The 24,238-nt window shown below is 36.3% G+C and overlaps 1 protein-coding gene across 1 annotated transcript in view; it reads right to left on the reverse strand.

Annotated features, from left to right (window-relative positions):
• LOC133094923 (uncharacterized) overlaps positions 1-24,238 on the reverse strand; it is a gene marked incomplete at its 5' end in the record, with an annotated part of 263,216 nt that overhangs the window by 80,459 nt on the left and 158,519 nt on the right. Inside the window, 3 exons of the mRNA XM_061195651.1 lie at positions 2,271-2,434; positions 7,984-8,236; positions 10,282-10,500. Coding sequence (XP_061051634.1) covers positions 2,271-2,434; positions 7,984-8,236; positions 10,282-10,500 — 636 coding nt within the window. The remainder of the gene's footprint in view (positions 1-2,270; positions 2,435-7,983; positions 8,237-10,281; positions 10,501-24,238) is intronic.

A 24,238-nucleotide genomic window follows, 5' to 3' on the forward strand; every position in this document is an offset into this window, starting at 1 on the left:
CATTATCTCCTCTAAATGTTTACTCTCTGTGTCCTATCTCTAGGAATGCTACAGTCATCCACCCATCTGCCCAACTCCAAAACTTAAGGTTCTACTAAATGTTATCCTTTCCTTCCCCTTCCAATGAGCCCAGTAGTTATACTGGGTCACTTAACCATTTCTTAGATATGGCTCGACTGTCCATTTCCTGTGTCATTCATGCTCTTTAGTTAAGGCTTTTGACACTCTTTGCCTAAACTATTAAGATGGCTTTCTAACTAGACGTTCCTGCTTTCAACCTGGTCACTATTAAATCTCATCTTCTTTTCTAAGAGCAGAGTGATCTTCCTAAAGTTAAAGACATTTAAAATCTTTCAATATTTGCACTTTATCATTAGAACAAATTCAAGCTCCAGAACACAATATTCAAGACTTTCCTCATCTGGTCCTTGACTACATTTCTAATTTCAACTCAGCCAACTGCCCTCACCCTATATCCTATACTCCAGCCATATTAAAATACTTTTGATTTGACAAATATATTTTCTCATAACAATATGTTCTTATACCTCTTTCCTTCACCTGCAAACATGCTTGTTTTTCTTCTAGCTAAATTATATTAAACCTTCAAAACTTATTCAAGTGTTATATTTCAACTGAAGCACTTGGCTACTGTCCCTATGCACCTCCAGACCTGGGTTGGTTCCTTTCCTCTATGCTCCCAGAGACTCCTATGTTGACCTCTTCCTAGCACTTTTTTTTTAAATTATGTAAAACACTTAGCATGAAATCTACCCTCTTATCAATTTTTTAAGTGCACAGTATAGTATTGTTAATTATAGGCACAGTATTGTATAGCAGATCTCTAGAATTTAATCATATTGCATAACGGAAACTTTACGTCTGTTGAATAGCAACTTCCTATTTCTTCTTTTCCTCAGCCCTTGACAACCATTATTCTACTCTCTGCTTCTGTGACTTTGCTTTTTTAGATATCTCATTTAAGTGCAATCATGCAGTATTTGTCCTTTGATGACTGGCTTATTTCACTTAGCATTATGTCCTCAAGATTCATCCATGTTGTTACATAATTCAGGATTCCCTTCTTTTTTAAGGCTGAACAATATTCCATTGTAAGTATATACCACATTTTTTCCCCATTCATCTGCTAATGGACATTTAAGTTGTCTCTACAGCTTGGCTATTGTGAATAGTGCTGCAATAAAAATGGGAGTGCTAATATTTCTTTGAGATCCTGATTTTAATTTTTTGAATAAATCTCCAGAAGTGGAATTGCTGGATTATATTACAAAGCTACAGTAATGAAAACTGTATGATACTGGCATAAATACATACAATAGAGCAATAGAACAGACTAGAGAGTCCAGAAATAAATGCATGCTCATCAACTGATCTTTAACAAGGTACCAAGAGTACACAATGGGAAAAGGATGGTCTCTTCAACAAATGGTGTTAGGAAAACTGGATATCCATATGCAAAAAAATAACCCTATATAAAACCATCCACAAAAATCAACTCAAAATAGATTAAAGACAAGTATAAGACCTGAAACTGCAAAATTTCTTTTAAAAAAATATAGGAGGAAAGCTTCATGACATTGGTTTTGGAAATAATTTCATGGATATAAAAATGACTTTTAAAAAGCACAGGCAACAGAAATAAAATTGGACAAATGGGACTGTATCCAAATAAAAAGCTTCTGCACAGCAAAGGAAACCATCAACAGAATGAAAAGTCTTCCTAGCACTTTTTATACTGCCTTATATTTGTTACTTTTCTTGTTTTTCTTCACCCACATATTTTGCTTGTTAAATTAATGACCTGTCAAGCCATACTCAATGATATTCAGGATCAAAGTTGAAGGAGGATTCTCCTAGTGGTGATTTTGGCAGGGGTGGGGAGAGAGGGGAGAAAGTGGGTTAGAAGAATGAGGAAAAGAGAAGTTTAGACAAGCTTTCCAGGAAATTTCCCAGAATGTCATTGTGTATCATTGTTTATTACTCCTTGTTTCCTGTAGGTCCTTAGTCTGAAGAGACAAGTATAATGATTTAGAGCAAAATTAGTTCTCCCTATAATGGAGAAAAAATTTCTCCAAAAGAAATAATCTCCCGGTTGGTCTTCATGAGAGTAAACACACAAGAAAGAGATTTCTGCCTTTGACGTGGAGACGTGGTTCTAACTTCTTCAACTATCTTCTCACAGCCCAGTCATAGAACAACAAGACTGGAGGCTGAACCCTCTGAGGAATGGAAGCACTGAAACACCTTACCTGAGACAATACAAATATAAAATCAAAGATGAAATGATGAACAGGAGCACGTAAAGTAGCACCGTGAGCACCACACCAAGGATTCCTGATTGCATGGTTTTTTCAAACATCCAGTACAGCTTTGCTGCATCAGCTACAGGAGTCTCCCCGTCATGTGAAAGCCGCTGACAAAAGAAGATACAAATTAAATAAATAAATAAATAAAATAAGGGTGAAAACACTGATCATCAAGTTAGATTAATTTAAATACACAAAGACCATCTGAGAGTATAATTTGTTTTTAAATTACATTTTCAAGGTGCTGAAGATATCAGATCTTCAGCTGCAGGAAGAAAAAGAAAAAGAGTGGATTTGCATGGTTGGTTTCCCAGGATTTTCTCATTTTCCCTATAGGCGTTTAAATGTGTGCACTCTACATGCAATCTATAAAGTAAAAACCATGTTTTATTTATGTACTATTAACTTCTGAATTTAATGAGCACAAGATATGAAGAAATTAAATATGATGGTAGAAAGATTCTTTTCTCTCTGAAGCAAATTTGAAAGGAATTTAATTTGTTCTATGCATGAAATAGATGGCTTATTTTAGAAACTTATAAAAATTATCAGGCTACTTAATGTGATCTTGAAAACCAAAGTTTACATTAGGTCAATTTAATAATAAGTCTTTATTTTAGACAAGGAAAACCATATTATACTTTGGGTTAGAAATAAATACAAGGCAATGAGGTCTTTAAAAGCAAATATAAAATGCTATGTACCTAAGACATTGTCATATGACATCTTTGACCTTTGAGTTTATAAAATATGAATGTTCTTTAATTATGACTCTCATGATCTCAAGTGTAAGTCATATGCCATATAAATGTAAACAAGGTATTTTTTTTCCCCAATGTAAGAGAGAAAGAAGAATTTCTCTACTTTTTAAACTGACAATTATATAAATATAGCTTAGTAGGGCACATTTCAAACTAATCCACAGTACACAGGTACAGATAAAAACAGAACCCTAGAGAAGTTAATGTGTATTTTCCCTACACCAAAATATCCGTTAGTGATTGGGCAGTGATAGAATTCAGATATTCTGACTCTCGACTGCTTCTTCCATCACCACTTCAGAACTTTTATTTTTATGATCTCTACTTGTTAATCGGTTTACCATGCAAAATGTGAGCTTGTTGCTAGGATTTTAGGTAGCAGATCTGTAAGGGTTACCATGTATTTTTCCTATTCCATATCTTACCTTCTGCTGCTTTTTGAAAAATAAAGGCATAGACATGGGATTCGCTGATGAAACAGACAAAAAAAATGATATATGTTTGATGCTGATAACATAATCTAATCAATAGCTGCTAATCATTCATCTGACCCACACGTATGGTATTGAATGCCTACTAAGCATCATTAAGCTCTGAAGATAAAAGAGTGAATAAGAGTATACAAAAGCCCTACCTTCTTGGAACTTACATTGAAGTGGGGATAGGGGTGGAAAGCAAATGATAGTAAACATGTAAGTAAGATGAAGTAACATACATGGTATATTAGAGAATGATATTTTGAGGAAAACTGTAAAGCAGGAAAAACGTATAGGAGCAATAAGCTGTGTTATTAAACATTTTGATCAGAAAAGGTATCACTGAAAAGGTGTTATTTGAGCAAAGACCTGAAGGATATAAGGGAATGAGCCATACACCTCCCAAATGGTATTGATCACACACTGAATATTTTGATTCCCCAACTAGATTGTAAGTTCCTGTTTGGACCACTGGGGCAGTGGTGGTTACATCGTGTATCATTCACAGAGCATAAGTATCATCACTTCATTATAATCCTCCTGCTGGTTTGTTTTATATGTATGATGCCTTAGATTTTCCAGTTTATTCCCAGATGGTCTCTCATTTGACTCTCTCAGCAAACTGTGAAATGAGTAAGGTAGATGTTACTATTTATGGGTATTCTTACTGTTTTGGAATTCATTGAGGAAATTGAAGACAGGAGAGGTTGACTGATCCAATGCCATGTCGCTGACAAATGGCTGGGTTGGGGCCAGAATAGTTCTTTCTATTACTCCACAGTCACTACTAATGGATGTACTAGACATTTGCTGAGTGAAAATCCTTGCGTTCTACCTTTGTTTGATCTTTGTTCTTTATCTCTCTGTCTCTATTGAGGGCAGGAATGATGCCATATCTATTCTATATCTTTTAAAATCCTGTGCAGAGAGTAAATACACACTGATCAATTAAAATATTCAACAGCAAATCTTTTCCCTACTTTTTATCTAGACAAAGGCTCAGTGAGAGAATGAATTTATGAACCCAGTGGAATTACTGAGCATAGTATCATGGATGGGGGTCAGGGGAATGCATTGCCAACCTCTGAAGCAGCAAACTGAGAGACAGGCAAACTCTTATCAGCAACATCAAGAGCCAATCAATGCTTCAGCCTCAAATCATTCCACCTGCCATATATCCTTTAGATTTCCATGAAAAAAATGGATCCAAGACAAAAATTATTACTGAAATTAGGTAGCATCTCTCCTGACCGGCCAACTGCGATCAAACACAGATGATTCTGAGCTTTATGTGCTAGAAGGAAGTGCTGAAAGAATTGGAGGTATGAACTCGGGCAACCTGAATTTCATTAGTGACGTTGAAACTACGATAACCATGATGCCATGTGGAGCAGTAGCTCTCCAACTTTAATAAGCATGAAAATCATCTGGAAGTCTTGTTAAAACCCAAAACCCCTTCAGAGGCTGGCCCCACTCCCAGAGATTTTGCCTCAAGAGTGAGTGAGGTACAGGGTCTGAGATTTTGCATTTCTGTTAAGTTCCCAGGTGAAACTAATGCTGTTGGTCCAGGGACCTAATTTTGAGAACCACTGCTTTAGAGCAGCTCTTCTCAAACTTCAGGGTGCTGTTTATCACCGTAGAGCACGTTAAAACACATCTTTTTATTCAATTGGTGAGAGTATCCAAGTATGGACTCCAATGCTGCTGATCTGTGCATCACATGCAGCTTTCGAGTTTTCTTAAAGACAGCAAAAGTGGATGTCATCGGCAATGAAACATGATGGGTTCTAACTAGAGATCAATAATTGTGCAGATTGGGAACGAGCCGTCAAGCTTTTCTTTCCAAGTGGAGAAAGATATGGGTGTTACACTCATCTATTAGAATCCAAGTCAGCTTCCATCAGGTTACAGACTTCTGAACTGGTTCGGAGATAGCCCTACTGGAGGCTACTTTCCTGTAGATGACATCAGAGGCCCCAGAGTAAATTAAGACAGCTCATTTCGTCAGCTGCCTTTGATACAGTGGACTATTCAGCTAGTAATCTCTCTAGGGGACCTGTCTAGAAGAAGGAAAGCCATTCCAGGAGAGCTGCAGACTTTCCTTATGAGGAGATCTCAGAAGACCATAAAGGACAGTGGCTCATCCTCCCCAGATGGCTTCCCATGTGGTGTTGCAATAGGACCAGACTGGCCCCGGGAGGAACTGTGAGAGGCCATGGGCTATGGTCCTACTGGAATGCGGACAGCATCCCTCTCTACATCTCCTGCTCAACAAACCTTGATGGCACAGTCTTGTCCTTATGAACCTGGAGTCTAATCAGAGGGGTAAAGGAACTTAGGATGGGGTAGAAAACACGACCATGTCTGACTGACAAGGCTCTCTCTTCTGACCTGTCATCAAGGTGGTCCATGGTACTGAGGCTTCAAGGGTGGTCACAGGCTAGAACTTGAAAACAAGCCTTCCAAGCACTGACAAACTTTCCTTGGCAGGGAGACTAGAAACTAGGTACATTGGTAGGCTCGACGTTCACTGCTTTTAGTTTGTTTTGATAATATTAAAATGACCTACATGGCTGCAGAGTCAACTGTCACATTTGTCTGCAGGTTCTAAGCAGAGGTCATTCCACTCCGAAATAAAAAGGCAGAATTCTCACACAAGGCCTAAAAAGTCATTAGTGGACTCAGTACATCAAGGACCCCAGTCTTGTTGAGAGCAACCCAGGAGCCTTGAGCAAGTGAAAGCCAGCCTAGCAAACAGCCAAGGGAAGGGAGACACCTTCTCAGTAGAGGGTCTATCACCTTGTCACAGTGTGATCTGGTCCATGGAACCAGCATCCTTGGCAACATCTAGGAGTCTGTTAAAACGCAGAATTTCAGGCCCCACCTGCTGAATCAGAATTTGTATTTTGATAAGATCCCCAGGTGACTTGCAAGCACATTAAAGTTGGAGACACACTCTTGTAGCGTAGCACGGCCTGAGAGATAGAAATAAAAGAGCAGCGGGCGTTGCTGATCCTAACTGCCTACCACAGCACCACATTTTCACGGATGTGGAGTAGACAGCAATTTGGTCTTCAGATCGAAGAGCACGTGATTAATGGTAGAACCCATTTCAAATACTGTTAATAAGCAGAGTCCATCAAAAATCCCATCCCGAGTTAGAGTCTGTCATACAGAGTGAAGTAAGTCAGAAAGAGAAAAAGAAATACAGTATGCTAACACATATATATGGAATCTAAGGAAGAAAAAAAAAAAAAAAAAAGGTCATGAAGAACCTAGTGGCAAGACGGGAATAAAGACACAGACCTACTAGAGAATGGACTTGAGGATATGGGGAGGGGGAGGGGTGAGATGTGACAGGGTGAGAGAGTGTCATGGACATATATACACTACCAAATGTAAAATAGATAGCTAGTGGGAAGCAGCCGCATAGCACAGGGAGATCAGCTCGGTGCTTTGTGACCACCTAGAGGGGTGGGATAGGGAGGGTGGGAGGGAGGGAGATGCAAGAGGGAAGAGATATGGGAACATATGTATATGTATAACTGATTCACTTTGTTATAAAGCAGAAACTAACACACCATTGTAAAGCAATTATACTTCAATAAAGATGTTTAAAAAAAAAAAAAAATCCCATCCCTATGATCTGCTAGGCACAGTGAATATAGTCTAAACACATATATAGCAGTTGGCAACCTTTCTTCTTAAAAGGAGAACTACACCAGTTAAGGAATATTATTACATAAATTTAGATAATTTTACAAATGAATATTTGATTTAGAATCATTATTAGCATTTTTATACATAATCATATGTTAGTACATCATTCTTAATTATGAAATCCTAAAACTATATATTTTAGAGTGAAGATGCACCATTTCGTGATTTCATAAACATCACAAATGTCAAAATAAATGCCTAAGGAGTAATTTTTTAAATTATTTATTACTTAGAAATGCTTAAAAAGCTCTTATTCTTCTTCTTGAGTATATCTATTATGAAAGAGTATTACATCAAAAGGAAATAAAAAACTTAACCAATTAAAGGAACTATTGCATGATTACTTTTTTATAAAGTTTGGCTGTGAAAATCCTTAATATTAAAAAAAAGTTACCAAAAATGTTACAAAAGAAAGCTTCTTTGTAATAATTTTGAAAACGTACCAATTAGTTTGGATTTGATCTCCAACATTATTTTCTACCCATTTTGCAAGTGTTTCTTTAACATAGCTAAAATTACACTTAAAATGATTATGTTAGACATCCACAATTTTTTATTATGAGAAAAAATGAATAACTTCAATTTAAGATGAATATTGAATTGTACATGACTATTGAAACTTCCCGTGTCAACTGATTTGTGCACTAACGTTGCATTCTATGTCAAGGACTCATATCCCGATTATTTTACTTGACTTACCCCCAGGACAGTATCCACAATAAACACTGCCAGTGGGTCCAGAACTGTCCATAGTCCCATGGTGATGATTAACTTTGACAGGACATCAGGGCAGAAGGCAAACAGTACCTGACAGCCCCATCTGATCAGAACCAAGGGAAGTACCATTGCGTTCAGCATTAAAGGCCCCATCACAACCACAAGCAACTCTTCTCCGATGCGAAGTAAAGAGGTTGGGTAGCAGAGCTCAACCGTGAGCGGGGAAAAATGGAATCTATGGGAAAACAAAGCAATCACACGTGTGCAAAGGAGGAGAATTCTATAAAATGCTGCATATACAAAACACGTGATAGAACGAAATGCTTTCTTTTTCTTGTAGAGAAAATTTGACAATAGTACCCCCAAATTAAGTGTTAGAGGTCTTCATCTTTTCCTTAGAAACTCCTCAACAGCTCACTTTTGAGGAAAAGGCAAATTCTACCTTGTTCATTGTTCTTGTGAATTTCATATGCCATCATAGAAAGGATATCATTTTGATCCACTGTGCAGAGCATTCTTTAGACTAAGAATTGCCCGGCAGGTCACACATACTCATTAATAGGCTATTTGAAATGCAAAGTATATCAGTGGACTTAGTCATGACTCAATCTCTAACAGAAATCAGAAATATAAATAAATCTCATAATTGTCCAGAATTTTGACATCACTGATTAATTTTGTTTGTGATACCTCTAGCTAGACCCCCTAAATACAACAACAACACTGCTGACAGCAAAAACATCTAAAGGGACAACTTGACCTAAGGCTTGAATCCAAGGTGAGCCCAGTAATTCAATCAGCCTTCACCCAGGCTGTGGCACCCTCTTTCCATGCAAAGTGAGCCTTCGTTGACTCTAATTTTTCCCTCCCCTGTGTTCCAGCCTTGTAAAGCTATTTTGTAGTTAATCCTGCTTGTGTATCTCAGCTCTCTACTAAAAAGAGTTCTTATCAGCTTATCAGCTCTCTACTAAAAAGAGTTCTTCATTTACTCCATTCCTTGACCTTTGCTCTGAAGGCAGTTTTTATGCTTTGTTCTTAGGCTGTTGTGAATATCAAATAAAATAAGGTGTATACATTTCCTAGCAGAGGACCTAACAGAGTAAAAGCAGAAAAAATGCTCACTGTTGCTGTAGCCATTGTCATGTCTCCTAACTACAACGTGACATGGAGCTAATGTACAATTCGAGCCTGCGGAACTAGGCAATAGTCAACAAAACATCCTAACGTATTAGGTCCTTAAGAAATTGGACCTGTTGCTTAAGAAATTGAATAAGCTGAGCTACCAGGATATTTTTTTGCAGTCTCATTTCATTAACAACCAATAAAGATAGAGCTTCCTTTTCTATTGAAGAAGTAAGAGAGCAAATAGCAAAAAGCAACTAGCCCAAGCATATAATATTTATCCTTTCTGCTTTAGAAACTCTCACACAAAAGAAAGAAAACAAGAAAGAGGAAAAAAAAAAAGGGAAGAAAGGAATATAACAGCTATATAAAATTCTGCCATGAAGATACGGTTATTTAGTATATTTAAAGTTGCATATTCTATAATATATTCAGGTATTTGTGATTTAATTACAAAAGATGATCAAAAACTGTATGTGTGTATGTATAACACACACATATTTCTTCTCAAAGTATCTTAAAATAGTTTGCAACCTTCTTAATTGAAAATATACACCACATCTTTATTTTTATCTGTAACATCTACATTTGAGAAAATGAATTTGACTTGTATTGATATCTATCTGTTGGTCTATCTATAGTGTCTCTGGAATCATGTTTATGGAGAGATAACCTTTAAAGTGTCATCTTTTTCCAGAGGATAATGGCCCAGAAAGCTGCCTGGGCTTGAGTTCAGTAATTGTTTGAATTCAATCATTTTGCAGAAGCAATCTTTGCTTCTCTGAGTATAGGTGATAAATCATACTTATATTACTTCTAAAATACCTTCAGCCTAAGTCACTCTGATAAAATCAAAATAGGATAAAATATTGTTGCTAAATTCCTTTTTGGATTCTGCTCAGATATTAGAACATATTTGAATCTGCTAAATTTTAAATAAATATTGATGTACCGGTTAAGTATTTGTATATACAGGCCCAAAATGAGAATATAACTGTAATAGACATTCCTGCTCTTAGATAAAGACATTTTTGTCTTCTCAAATTCATACCTGCATTTTAGGTCTTATGGTAAGTGGATAGGAGAGGAGTTTTTTACTTTCATTTGGCCTCTCAAGATGAAAATGCATTCCTTTGACTGTCAGGGGAAAGCACTCACTTTGTAACAGGAATTGAAATGGCCTGGAGGAAAAGCCACTGGCTGAGGTAATGCAGGTAGAGCCTCAGGAACCAGAGAGAAGCCGTCAGCAAGATAATGTACCAGAAGCCCTGGCTTTGCCATTGAGAGAACTGAAGTTCTGAAAACACTGACGCCAGCACAAAATAGAGATGCTTGAAGAATTCTCCAGATCCGGTACTATCCACTACTGAAGAACAGCTACAAACAAAGAAATAATAGATAAATTCTGAGCTTAAATACAACCAAAAGTAAGATATTTTGAGAATAATAATAAAGACATAGTGAAAGTAAAATTGAATGAAATTACTTCTGAGCTACCTGGCACTCAAACTAGCTATGTTCCTTTTTGCTATAATGGATTACTAAAGGGGAACATAAAAATACATGGATATGGAAATGCAAATCAAAACCACTAGGAGATATCTCCTCCTACCTATTAAAATGGTTACTATCAAAAAGAAAAACAAAAAAAAAGCCAGAAAATAACAAGTGTTGATGAGAATGTGGAAAAATTGGAACTCTTATGCGCTGTTGGTGGGAATGTAAAATGATATACTTGTTATGGAAAACAGTATGGCAGGTCCTCAAAAAATTAGAAAATACAACTACCGTATGATCCAGCAATACTCCTTCTGGGTATTTATCCAAAAGAATTCAAAGCAGGATCCCAAACAGATATTTGTACGCCTATGTTCATAGCAGCATTATTCATAATAACTAAAAGGTGGAAAAAGCCTAACTGTCCATCGAGTGGAATATTATTAGCCTTAAAAGGAAGAAAAAAAAAAAAAGGAAGGAAAAAAAACAAAAAAGGAAGGAAATTCTGCCCCATGCTACAACATGGATGAACCTTGAGGACATTATTGCTAAATGAAGTCAGCCAGTCATAAAAAGACAAATATTGTGTGATTCCACTTATAGGAGGTGCCCAGAGGAGTCAAATTCAGAGACACGGAAAGTAGAATGGTGGTTGCCAGGATCTGGAAGAAGGGGAAATGGGGAGCTATTTAATGGTACAGAGTTTCAGTTTTACAAGATGAAAAAGTTGTGGAAATGGGTTGCACCACAATTTGAATACACTTAACACAACTGAACTGTACACTTAAAATGGTTAAGATGATAAATTTTTTAAAAAATAAAATAAAGTAAAAGAACATGGTAAATTTTATGTTATGTGTGTGTTACATTTTTAAAAGAAATATGGAAATAAATTATCATAAACAGTAAACATTTTTTAATCTTTAAAATCTATACCATAGTCCTGCTTACCCCACCTACTCACAATGATCCTTCTTTATTAAGATTAGATTTAATTATTGGCATATAATTTGTTCAAAGTTAACTATTTCAGGTTGAAAATTGAAATGAGTGATTAACATACCACTAAAAACATATGAATGAGAATTCAAAACTTAAGAACTCTTGTATTCTTTAACACAATACTGACATTTGCTGTTGAAACTAAACATGAAAGAGTTACATACAATTATTCTGATTTAGCTCTGGTTTCCTCTTTCTGTTTTGTGTTGATGGCAAGAGATGTTTTCAAAGTTTCTAAAATTGTTTGCAAAAAAAAAAACAAGGAGGGGTTGGGGCCTGAAGCGGAAAGAATCGTCAGTGTTCATGGGTACTGTGTTTCTTTTGGGGGTGATATCGTAAAGTTGACTCTGGTGATGGTTGCACTAGTGTGAATATCCTAAAAACTTTAAATTGTACACTTTAAATAGGTGAATGGTATGCTAAATGAATTATATATCTCAATAAAGCTGTTCAAAGAAAAAAGCTAAAATAAAATAAAATAAAATAACAGTTTGTAAGAAAAAAGATGAAGAGGCTATCTGAAAACATCTGTAGGGACAGAACTCATTCCCCACCCATTCCCATGACTACGTGCAGTGAGTATTCAGTAGAGTTACCATAGCTTAGTGACTGAAGTACAAGCTCTAGAATCTGACTGTCTGGGTATGAAATTCCTTTCTATGCCTTTGTTTCCTCATATGGAAAAGGGAGATGAGAATAGTCCCAATATTCCAGGGTCAATATGACAACTCAGTTAACAGATATAAAGCACTCTGAACAGAGCTATTCCTGGGCTCCTATCACAAAATAATAAACACCCAATAATCTACTTCTCCCTCATTTTGTCTTCCTATATTTAGCAGAGCTACTTTGAAATAAGCTGGCTTTCCATCAAGCCCAAGAAATGTACGAGATCTGTGTAAATGATTATATGGTTCTTTTTTTTAAAGAGATTTAAACATGGACATGCATATATTTGTTATTCAATTAAAACTGTAAATATCATTGGTATATACTCTCATGGGTTTAATAAAATGTCGGTTTTATTAAACCAGTAATTGATCTTTATAAGAACTAGGCTCCAAGTTCCCGGATTAACTTGTCTAATTCTATTCTAGAATAATTCAGCAAATTCCTCAACCAAAAATAGTCTTGATTATAAACACGTTACCAAAGGAGAAGCTGGTACCATAGTAAGTAGTTCAGTGGCTTAGTGACTAACCACAGCAGTTCCAGGCATTGTAGGAACATTAACAGAAATGGAATTCATAGACAGATTCCATAGATTTTATATACAAAAGCTCATCTCTCTCTGAAGACTATCAAACATAATGACACTGTATCACCAAAAGAAGCTAAATAATAGAAACAAGAGTCTTTGGGAGGGAAAAAGAAGAAAAACAAAAAACTAACAACACTAAGTAAAAGAAAACCCATTATTCCCTTTAAAATACCAATCCATGACTTCAGCCTTTTGGTCTGCACAGGGCTAATAAGGCACTGAACTTGACATTGACAGTTTATTTTAGTTGTGCTTGTGTGTATTTTTCCATAAAGGTGTAGAGCATCATCTAACTGAAAACCATGTGCCGGCTTTCTACTAAGCATACTTTTCAGTTACTCAAATGAGGAATAGTTAAACAGGAAACAGACCCCCAAGAGGCTTTGGTTTACCAACGGTAAAATTGTCAGGAGACTGACTCTCTTAAAGAAGGATTCCAGAATACTTTACTACGTTTACCATCATGTGAAATGAAACCCAGGACTTTCTACACTGCTAAAGGAAAATATTCTGTGCATGATCTCCTCTTCAGTTAATTATTCTGTCACTGTTTTGCCTCTTCAAAGAGAAGACAAAATCAAACACAGATTTGGCATTGTGTTGTTAGCAAAAAACTGGAAAATCTCAAATGATGCAAAACAGAAAAGACAGTAGCTTCTTTGACCTTTGGAAATTTCCACTGTTCTTTTCATCTATTGACTAAGCAGCTTAAATATTTATGCACAGAACCCACTATCAAGTCATACTTTTACCATTAGTTTCACTGATAAAATGTTTCCCATCCACATTCAGATCCACGTTATTTGTTTATGGGATGTTTGATTTAGGGTAAATAACACCAGAATTTCACTGTGTACCATTTATATCTAATTCAAAATATTCAATTTTCTTGCACCTAGTCAACACAATTCAGTATTTGTTTTTATTTGTTTGTTTAACAATAGTAACTATAGCATCTGGATTTAAAGAATTAGGAAAACCTTGGCATCAATCACTTAGAGTTTAAAAAACTGTATACTGCAAAGTTAGAAATTAATAAAAGAATCAGTTGATGAAAGATGATGCCAAATAAAAGGATGTATCAAAAAGCTCATTAATCGAACACAGCTAGTCAAGTATAGCCTTATAAACAATTCCCGAATGATGAGAAAATCTGAGTCCTTCTCTCTTAATCATTTTGAACTTGCACCTGAAATCTAAATGTGCACCGATATAAAACTGCATCACAATGCTCTCTCCATATATTGTTCTTAAAATAGATTTCATTCAAAGGACAATTCTGCATCCATGTTTCCAAATTGTCTTGAAAGAAAGAGTCTTTTTCATTCTTGTATACATGCAAGACAAACTATGAAATGCAGTGCCATAGTACAATATCTTCATCCACATTTCAACTGTTCTTTCCTTCCTCTGTAATCTTTCTTGGTTATGTACAAAGAGTATGATCATCAAAAGGATAATAAATGGGCTCTGCCACTGGGGTGTGTAATACGTATAGTGGGAATTGATTTGTTGGTTATGAAGGCAGCCATAGAGCACACAGATCATTGCAAAATCATATTGAGACCAGCAGCTACTCCTCCATTCGTGCAGGCGGCTCCTCTATCGCTCACGGGGTGAGCTGCCAGAGGGTGAGAAGAATGGTGAGGTCATCCAGTATTCAGCTATTAAATGAAACCTATTTCTCTGAACTTCAGCCACATTTCGTATGACACACATATATCCCCCTTCTGTGCCCAGTCCTTATAGAGACCTGAAATCAAACAAGATTTCTATGATCCATCAGTGTAATAAAAAAAAAAAAAAAAAAGACCAAGATTGCTTTGAAAAAAAAGCATGGAATGCATTCTTAAACTCTCTTCTTCAGTGAATGAGTCCTTAGGAATTTGTATATGACCAAATCTTAAGATCTGTCAAGTGAAGAGGAATTAGACAAATGAGAGTGAGGGTGTAGGTAGAAAAGCTGGGAGGGCATTCCATCACACAGGTCATTCTCAGAATAAAGTTCCATTTCTAAAACTGAAAGTAAGTTGAGCTGGGTGAAGAAAGTCTTTGTATCACTAAGTAGAAGTGATAGAGGCTGAAGCTGGAGAGGTAGAAGAGGCCTTCTTATGATGGGACCTGGTCAGCTCGTGCCATATAAAGGAGTTTGGGCTCTATTCTGTCACCATTAATAGCCCACGAAGTATTTTAGGGTGAGGGAGACAGGGAAGGCTACCATGTTTGTAGTTTAGAAACATTGCCCCAGTCGCCAGATGAAAATGTGTGGAGAGGGTCCAGACTCAGGGGGAGAAAGGATTACGAGTTAGATGATGACCTACCCCGTGCTGCTCAATGGAGAGCAGAACAGTTGCACTCAGAAATATGGGCGTGGATATTCTTGGTTGTCACGGTGACATGAAGGGTGGCAAAAGGCAACACGTTTCTGGATAACATGTTTGAGAGCCTCAAACAAGGAAGAACTCTTGCACCCTATATTAGTTCCCTAGGGCTACCGGCACCACAATCTGGGTGATTTCAAACAAAAGAAATGTATTCTCTCACAATTCTGGAGGCTACAAGTCCTCAATCAAGGTGTTGGAAGAGCCATGCTCTCCCTGAAGGTTCTGGGCATGGGAGGAGGCAGCATAGAAGAGGACAGATCTTTTCTTGCCTCTTTCAGCTTCTGGTAGCCCCAGGCATTCCTTGGCTAGTGGCAGCATAAATCCAACCTCTGCCTCCATCTTCACGTGGCGATCTTTGTTTTGTGTGTCTGTGTCTTCACATGTAAGGATACCATATTGGATTAAAGGCCCACCCTACTCTAGGACCACCTCATCTTAACTTACATCTGCAATGACCCTCTTCCAGGTAAGGTCACATTCTGAGGTACTAGGGTTTAGAACCTCAACATATTGTTTGAGGGGATACAATTCAACCCATAACATGCCCAAATGCCAGTGGTAACCCTCTTGAGGGAAAGGGAGTGAGAGAGGTGGAGGGACAGATAAATAGGTGGATTTGAGACATATTGCCTTACAGTTAACAAGACTTGGAGACTGTTTGAATATGGGGTCTTAAAAAAAGACTAAATAGTGGTCCCAAAGTTTCTGGCTCAGGTAGCTCATCCAAAGGTGACTGAGTGGAGAACATATGAGAAAAAAAATTTGATGGGAAAAGGGAAAAATGAAAAAAACAAAAAACAAACAAAAAAACCCCCAATAAGCTCATATTGAACTGCATATGGAAAATGCTTATGATATATCCAGGAGAATTTACCCAGTAGTCTGTTGTACTTATGGAAGTGAAGTTCAAGAGATATCAGAGCTGGAAACATTAGTTTGAAATCACCAACTTCGGAATAAGGAGCCATCAGCATGGCTGAGACCCATCATCAACATACAGTATATGGAAATGATGTGAAACCTAAAAAATTATACAAATGTTGGTCACTAGGTTTAATATAAATTTCCTCTAAATGGAGTTAGCTATCATGACACTGAGCAATATAAACTCAAGAATTCATTGAAGAGATTTTTTTCCCCATATGCTGGCTTATAGCTGCAAATCACTTAATCTGGACAATACCATCCTCTTTCATTTACTTCCCTGAAAAAAATGGTTTATGGACAAGAGTTTTTAAGGTAAGTGAGAATTTTTGGCAGCTATTATGTATTGAACACACTCTAATATATATATATATATATATATATATATATATATATATAAAATAGCTAATTTATAGGGGCACTTTGGATAACATGTGTTACTATATATATTTTGCAGATGAGAAAATGAGAACTAAGGAAGTTTAGATTATCAAAAAAGACATGCGGATGGCCAACAGGCACATGAAAAGATGCTCAACATCGCTAATTATTAGAGAAATGCAAATCAAATCTACAATGAGGTATCACCTCACACCGGTCAGAATGGCCATCATCAAAAAGTCTACAAATAATAAATGCTGGAGAGGGTGTGGAGAAGAGAACCCTCCTACGCTGTTGGTGGGAATGTAAATTGGTGCAACCACTATGGAAAACAGTATGGAGGTTCCTTAAAAAACTAAAAATAGAGTTACCATATGATCCAGCAATTCCACTTCTGGACTAGAAAGATAAAATTCTAATTCGAAAAGTTACATGCACCCCAATGTTCATAGCAGCAGTATTTACAATAGCCAAGACAGATGAGTGGATAAAGAAGATGCGATACATATATACAATGGAGTATTACTCAGCCATAAAAAACAATAAAATAATGCCATTTGCAGCAACATGGATGGACCTGGAGATTATCATACTAAGGGATGTAAGCCAAACAGAGAAAGACAAATATTATATGATATCACTTATATGTGGAATATAAAAAATAGTACAAATGAACTTATTTACAAAACAGAAACAAACTCACAGACATAGAAAACAAACTTGGGGTTACCACAGAGGAAGGGTGGGTGGAGGAATAAATTAGGAGTATGGGACTAACAGATACACACTATCATATATAAAATAGATAAACAACAAGGGTTTACTGTATAGCACAGGAAACTATATTCAATATCTTGCAATAGCCTATAATGGAAAAGTATTGGGAAAAAAAAGAATATTATATATATAAAACTGAATCACTGTTGCACACCTAAAACTTACACAATATTGTAAATCTACTATACATCAATTTTTTAAAAAAGAGTTCAAATTATTTGCTTTAAATCACACGGATTTTAAGAGACAGAACCAAGACCAGAATCTAGATTTTAATCTACTTCCAGTCTGATACCAAAACCTGTGTATTTCCACAATCCATGCTTCTCTGAGTATATGGGGGCTGATGGAGTTGGCAGGAGGGAGGTTTACAAGTCACTCACAAATACTGGGAAGTTATACTGGAAACTCAGTCAAAATGCAAACTGACACGAACATTAATGAGTTAGCATGGCTGTTTGCTCTATGAATGCAGGAACTGTCTTTCTTGTTCACTGCTATATCCCCAGGTCCTAGCACCATGCCTTGTGCAGAGTAGATGCTTAAAAACAAGCATTTATTAAATAAATAATGTTTTAAATGCCTGGCTTTCCAAATGGTTTAGGTGAAAACTATGATCCAATTCAGTAAGTTTAGCCTATACTTTGAATTTACCCATTTCAATATTCATACAGCCCATGCTATGCCAGCTTATTTGTTTGGTGATTAAGAAATGAGAAAACCACCATTAGGATTTTCTAAATGGCAGAATAGTTGAGAATAGTTTCATAAGTGCACAGCAGTGTATCATTAAACGATTTGACTGGTAGGAACTCTTTGGGCAAGTTCACTGTGACATCTTGTTTAAAAGAAAATGAGGTAAAAAATATGTCAAGATAAAGAAGCACTTATTTGGAAAGAAACAGCATTAATAAAAAATGAATTATTATAATACTATAAGCATGTGCTGATTATTGGATAAATCTATATAAATTATAAATGGCATCAATTTTCTTTTTTACCAAAGTTTTCTAAAATGTCCAAATCTGCTATTGCTTTGTCATTGTTTCAAGCATTGGGGGAAATAGTTTTATAAAAGTATCTGTACATACACATTTACCAAAATGTTTTGGATAAACTTGTTAGTCATTCTTCCAACATTCACCAGATGGCTTCACAGGTGAATTTTATCAAACATTTAGAGAAGAGCTAACACCCATCCTTCTCAAACTCTTCCAAAAAATTGCAGAGGAAGGAACACTCCTAAATTCATTCTATGAGTCCATCATCACCCTGATACCAAAACCAGACAAAGATACTACAAAAAAAGAAAATTACAGACCAATATCACTGATGAATATAGATGCAAAAATCCTCAACAAAATACTAGCAAACAGAATCCAACAACACATTAAAAGGATCATACACCATGATCAAGTGGGATTTATCCCATGGATGCAAGGATTCTTCAATATATGCAAATCAATCAATGTGATCAAACATATTAACAAATTGAAGGAGAAAAACCATATGATCATCTCAATAGATACAGAAAAAACTTTTGACAAAATTCAACACTGATTTATGATAAAAACTCTCCAGAAAGTAGGCATAGAGGGAACCTACCTCAACATAATAAAAGCCATATACGGCAAACCCACAGCAGACATCATTCTCAATGGTGAAAAACTGAAAACATTTCCTCTAAGATCAGGAACAAGACAAGGATGTCCACTCTTGCCACTATTATTCAACACAGTTTTGGAAGTGTTAGCCACAGCAATCAGAGAAGAAAAAGAAATAAAAGGAATACAAATTGGAAAAGAAGAAGTAAAACTGTCACTGTTTGCAGATGACATGATACTATACATAGAGAATCCTAAAGATGCTACCAGAAAACTACTAGAGCTAATCAATGAATTTGGCAAAGTTGCAGGATACAAAATTAATGCACAGAAATCTCTTGCATTCCTATACACTAACAACGAAAGATCAGAAAGAGAAATTAAGGAAACAATCCCATTCACCATTGCAAGAAAAAGAATAAAATACCTAGGAATAAACCTACCTAAGGAGGTAAAAGACCTGTACTCAGAAAACTATAAGACACTGATGAAAGAAATCAAAGATGACACAAACAGATGGAGAGATATACCATGTTCTTGAATTGGAAGAATCAACATTGTGAAGGTGACTATACTACCCAAAGCAATCTACAGATTCAATGCAATCCCTATCAAATTACCAGTGGCATTTTTTACAGAACTAGAACAAAAATCTTAAAATTTGTATGGAGACACAAAAGACCCCAAATAGCCAAAGCAGTCTTGAGGGAAAAAAACGGTGCTGGAGGAATCAGACTCCCTGACTTCAGACTATACTACAAAGCTACAGTAATCAAGACAATATGGTCCTGGCACCAAAACAGAAATATAGATCAATGGAACAGGATAGAAAGCCCAAAGATAAACCCACGCACCTATGGTCAACTAATCTATGAGAAAGGAGGCAAGGATATACAATGGAGAAAAGACAGTCTCTTCAATAAGTGCTGCTGGGAAAACTGGACAGCTACATGTAAAAGAATGAAATTAGAACACTCTCTAACACCATACACAAAAATAAACTCAAAATGGATTAGAGACATAAATGTAAGAACAGACACTATAAAACTCTTAGAGGAAAACATAGGAAGAACACTCTTTGACATAAATCACAGCAAGAACCTTTTCAATCCACCTCCTAGAGTAATGGAAATAAAAACAAAAATAAACAAATGGGACCTAATGAAACTTAAAAGCTTTTGCATAGCAAAGGAAACTACAAACAAGACGAAAAGACAACCCTCAGAATGGGAGAAAATATTTGCAAATGAATCAACAGACAAAGGATTAATCTCCAAAATATATAAACAACTCATGCAGCTCAATATTAAAAAAACAAACAACCCAATCAAAAAACGGGCAGAATACCTAAATAGACATTTCTCCAAAGAAGACATACAGATGGCCAAGAGGCACATGAAAAGCTGCTCTACATCACTAATTATTAGAGAAATGCAAATCAAAACGACATGAGGTATCACCTCACACCAGTTAGAATGGGCATCATCAGAAATCTACAAACAATAAATGCTGGAGAGGGTGTGGAGAAAAGGGAACCCTCTTGCACTGTTGGTTGGAATGTAAATTGATACAGCCACTATGGAGAACAGTATGGAGGTTCCTTAAAAAACTAAAAATAGAATTACCATATGACCCAGCAATCCCACTACTAGGCATATACCCAGAGAAAACCATAAATCAAAAAGACACATGCACCCCAATGTTCATTGCAGCACTATTTACAATAGGCACGTCATGGAAGCAACCTAAATGCCCATCGACAGATGAATGGATAAAGAAGATGTGGTACATATATACAATGGAATATTACTCAGTCATAAAAAGGAACTAAATTGGGTCATTTGTAGAGACGTGGATGGATCTAGAGACTGTCATACAGAGTGAAGTAAGTCAGAAAGAGAAAAACAAATATCGTCTATTAATGCATATATGTGAAACCTAGAAAAATGGTACAGATGAACTGGTTTGCAGGGCAGAAATAGAGACACAGATGCAGAGAACAAATGTATGGACACCAAGGGGGGAAAGTGGTGGGTGGTGGTGGTGGGATGAATTGGGAGATTGGGATTGACATATATACACTAATAAAATAGATTACTAATAAGAACCTGCTGTATAAAAAAAATAAAATAAAATTCAAAAATTCAAAAAAAAAAGAAAGCTTTATCAAAAGGAAAAAAATTCACAAGTTTATCTTGATGTTAGCATTTTTCAACTAGATCTTTTTCCCCCTAAAATTCTGTCTCCTTGGCCAATTAGGGTATTATACTTTTAATATAACACATTGCACTTTTAACGGGTTTAATTCAATTTACAACAAATGCCTCTAATTAAGTTAAAAGATCTTTGAAAATTGCTAAATCTTAGGGGTAATATTACCACTACTGACATTGAAATAATTGATCATTCCCACTGAGGCACAAACGTACGAATGTTCTAATGAGAAAACAGGGATTGAAGTATGTTGGAGGACTCCAAAGAGACTCCCAAACTCTTAAGGCTGTTATTTCCAATGACAGTCTCTGAATGGGAGTGGGAGGCATTGGGGGGTGGGGGGCAGGGACAGACAAAACTTATCCTAGAGTAGAAAAAGAAAATGAAATCAAACTGCAAAAATAAAGTTACATCTTGAAGCAAAGTTGACCAAAGTCTGTTTGCCTGTTTTGAAAATAATGTCTTTTATTTAACAGATATGTTTCTGTTTTAGGACATCATTTTTTGCCATTTACAAATAGTATTTTTTGTTTTTTAAAAAAAACTTTTATTGAAGTATAGTTGATTTACAATGTTATCTTAATTTCTGCTGTACAGCAAGGTGACTCAGTTTTACATACATATATATATATATATATTCTTTTTCGTATTCTTTTCCATTATGGTTTATCACAGGATATTGAATATAGTTCCCTGTGCTATACAATAGGGCCTTGTTCTTTATCCATCCTATATATACTAGTTTGCATCTGCTAATCCCAAACTCCCAATCCTTCCCTCCCCGACCCCGAATAGCATTTTCTTTAATACTCTGCGATAATAAATACTCGATGTGATATTAGAATGCATCTATTTGTCCAAGGAGAAATTTTCCTAGATTAAAGAATAAGTAAATATAGGGCTGGTGCTTTATGATCATTAAGATGGACGACAGCTAAGGACAACTAGTGTTCCTGACTGAATGACACCACAGCAGAAAGCAGAAACCTAGTTTGGTCACGGTTATTATTGAAGCGCTCCCCTTGGCCTAACAAAGTCACTTACCTTTTCACCTAATCCGTTAGTAAGAAGACGACCATTTACCTTGCCGGTATTTGCCTGGCCTATTTGGTTAAAATGTTTACAAAGCACTTTATCAGTGAAAATAGCTAAATACTTTATGCAAAATGGAAGTTTTATTAATAATTGGAACAATAATGCAAAAGCAGTTAGGTTTGAAAACAACTGCACTGGAGAGGTGCATGATAATACATAAGAACAGTGTAAGAAAAAATAAATACTTCGCGGTTTAGCCATGAGAACATTATCAGGAGCCTTCAGGACCTGTCAGGCTCCCTACACCTGGGGGATGAGGAGAGGCAGAGCGGCATACAGGCTGAGAGAAGAGAGCCCATCTTGAATCCCCAGTCTTCTATTTACTACTTTTGTGATATTTTGTAAAGTATCTAATCTCTGGGCCTCAGATGTTTCCTCTAAAAACAGGAGATCATAATGTCTGCCTCTTCAAGTTATGAAGATTAAACAAGAGAACATATCAGGGTCCTAGAAAGGTTCTTGCCACTTTTAAAGGAAAATTGCTTTATGATACAAAACTGGGAAGTTGCTGAAAACAAAGAAAGTCATTTTGAATCACAAAATTGGCTTCTAATTTTGATTCCACTATTGCAGGCGATGGAAAAACATATCCTAATGGAAGGAATCACATTGTGATCCTTCCAATGGCATCTACAGGTGGCTCAGACATTTAAATCAAAAAGTGAAAGATATAGCTTTGGATTCTCTTCTTTGCTTCTTTCCTAAAACCATAGTTTGGCTAGTGAGTACTAGATGAATAGGTTTTTTTGCAGTAAAAAGTCCAGAAATGTAAATGCAATACAAATTATTGACAACACCAGATATGTTGAAAATAGGAGAGGGAGAGAGAAAATATACTCGTAGCATATAGAAGAGTTTAAGCAGGAGGTTGATAAACTATTATCATGCGTAAAAGCACTATATAACACTCTCAGATTTTTTTGTAAGCTTGAGTTTAATTTTGCCATTTTTAGCAAAACGTGGCCACATGGCAAATACATTGTGAGTTATAACATCATCTCACCACAACACAACAGTCTAATTCAGAGATAAATCAAGCTAAAATGAAGATGAAGACAAATTAGGCAAAAATAATGATCAAATGTTGACAAGAAGTCTAAGTGCATCATCCTTGTCATTTTGCCTCGTGTCTGAAGCAATGGGTAGGTCTTACAGTATATTGTTCAAGAAGATTCTGTTTGGCTTCCCTGGTGGCGCAGTGGTTAAGAAGCCGCCTGCCAATGGTTCGAGCCCTGGTCCAGGAAGATCCCACATGCCGTGGAGCAACTAAGCCCGTGCACCACAACTACTGAGTCTGTGCTCTAGAGCCCACGAACCACAACTACTGAAGCCCACACGCCTAGAGCCCGTGCTCCACAACAAGAGAAGCCGCTGCAATAAGAAGCCCATGCATCACAAGGAAGAGTAGCCCCCGCTCACCGCAATTAGAGAAAGCCCGCACGCAGCAACGAAGACCCAATGCAGCCAAAAATAAAATAAATTTAAAAGGGAAAAAAAAAAGATTCTGTTCAATTGAATTGATAGCATATAGACTGAGCTTGATTTAGCAGTATATACATAACATAGACATAGACATTTGATACAGATAGAAAAGAAAATGCATAGCGTAGTTTCAAAAGTATAAATTTTTAAAATGAGATGGAACTGGGTTTGAGTATCAACTCTGTCACAACATAACTGGGTGAATCTGAGAAAAGTACTTAATCTCTTTAAAATAAGATACTACCTATAAGATACCTACTTGTTGTACCTATTTCAAAGGTTCAAAGGTTCATAGAGCAATCAAAAAGGAGAATGTAATATTTGTCTCATAATAAGTGTCAAATTAACATTAGCCAAAAATTTATGTATTTTCTCATCAATAATAATAATAGTATTTTCTAAATAAATAATAATGAAAATAATCTAAATTTCACTCTCTTCTCCTTCATTGCTTTCAGAGAAGTGTCCTAGCTGCTCAAGCAAAATTTAAATTC

Source organism: Eubalaena glacialis, chromosome 7, assembly GCF_028564815.1.
Source record: "Eubalaena glacialis isolate mEubGla1 chromosome 7, mEubGla1.1.hap2.+ XY, whole genome shotgun sequence".
NCBI lineage: Eukaryota > Metazoa > Chordata > Mammalia > Artiodactyla > Balaenidae > Eubalaena > Eubalaena glacialis.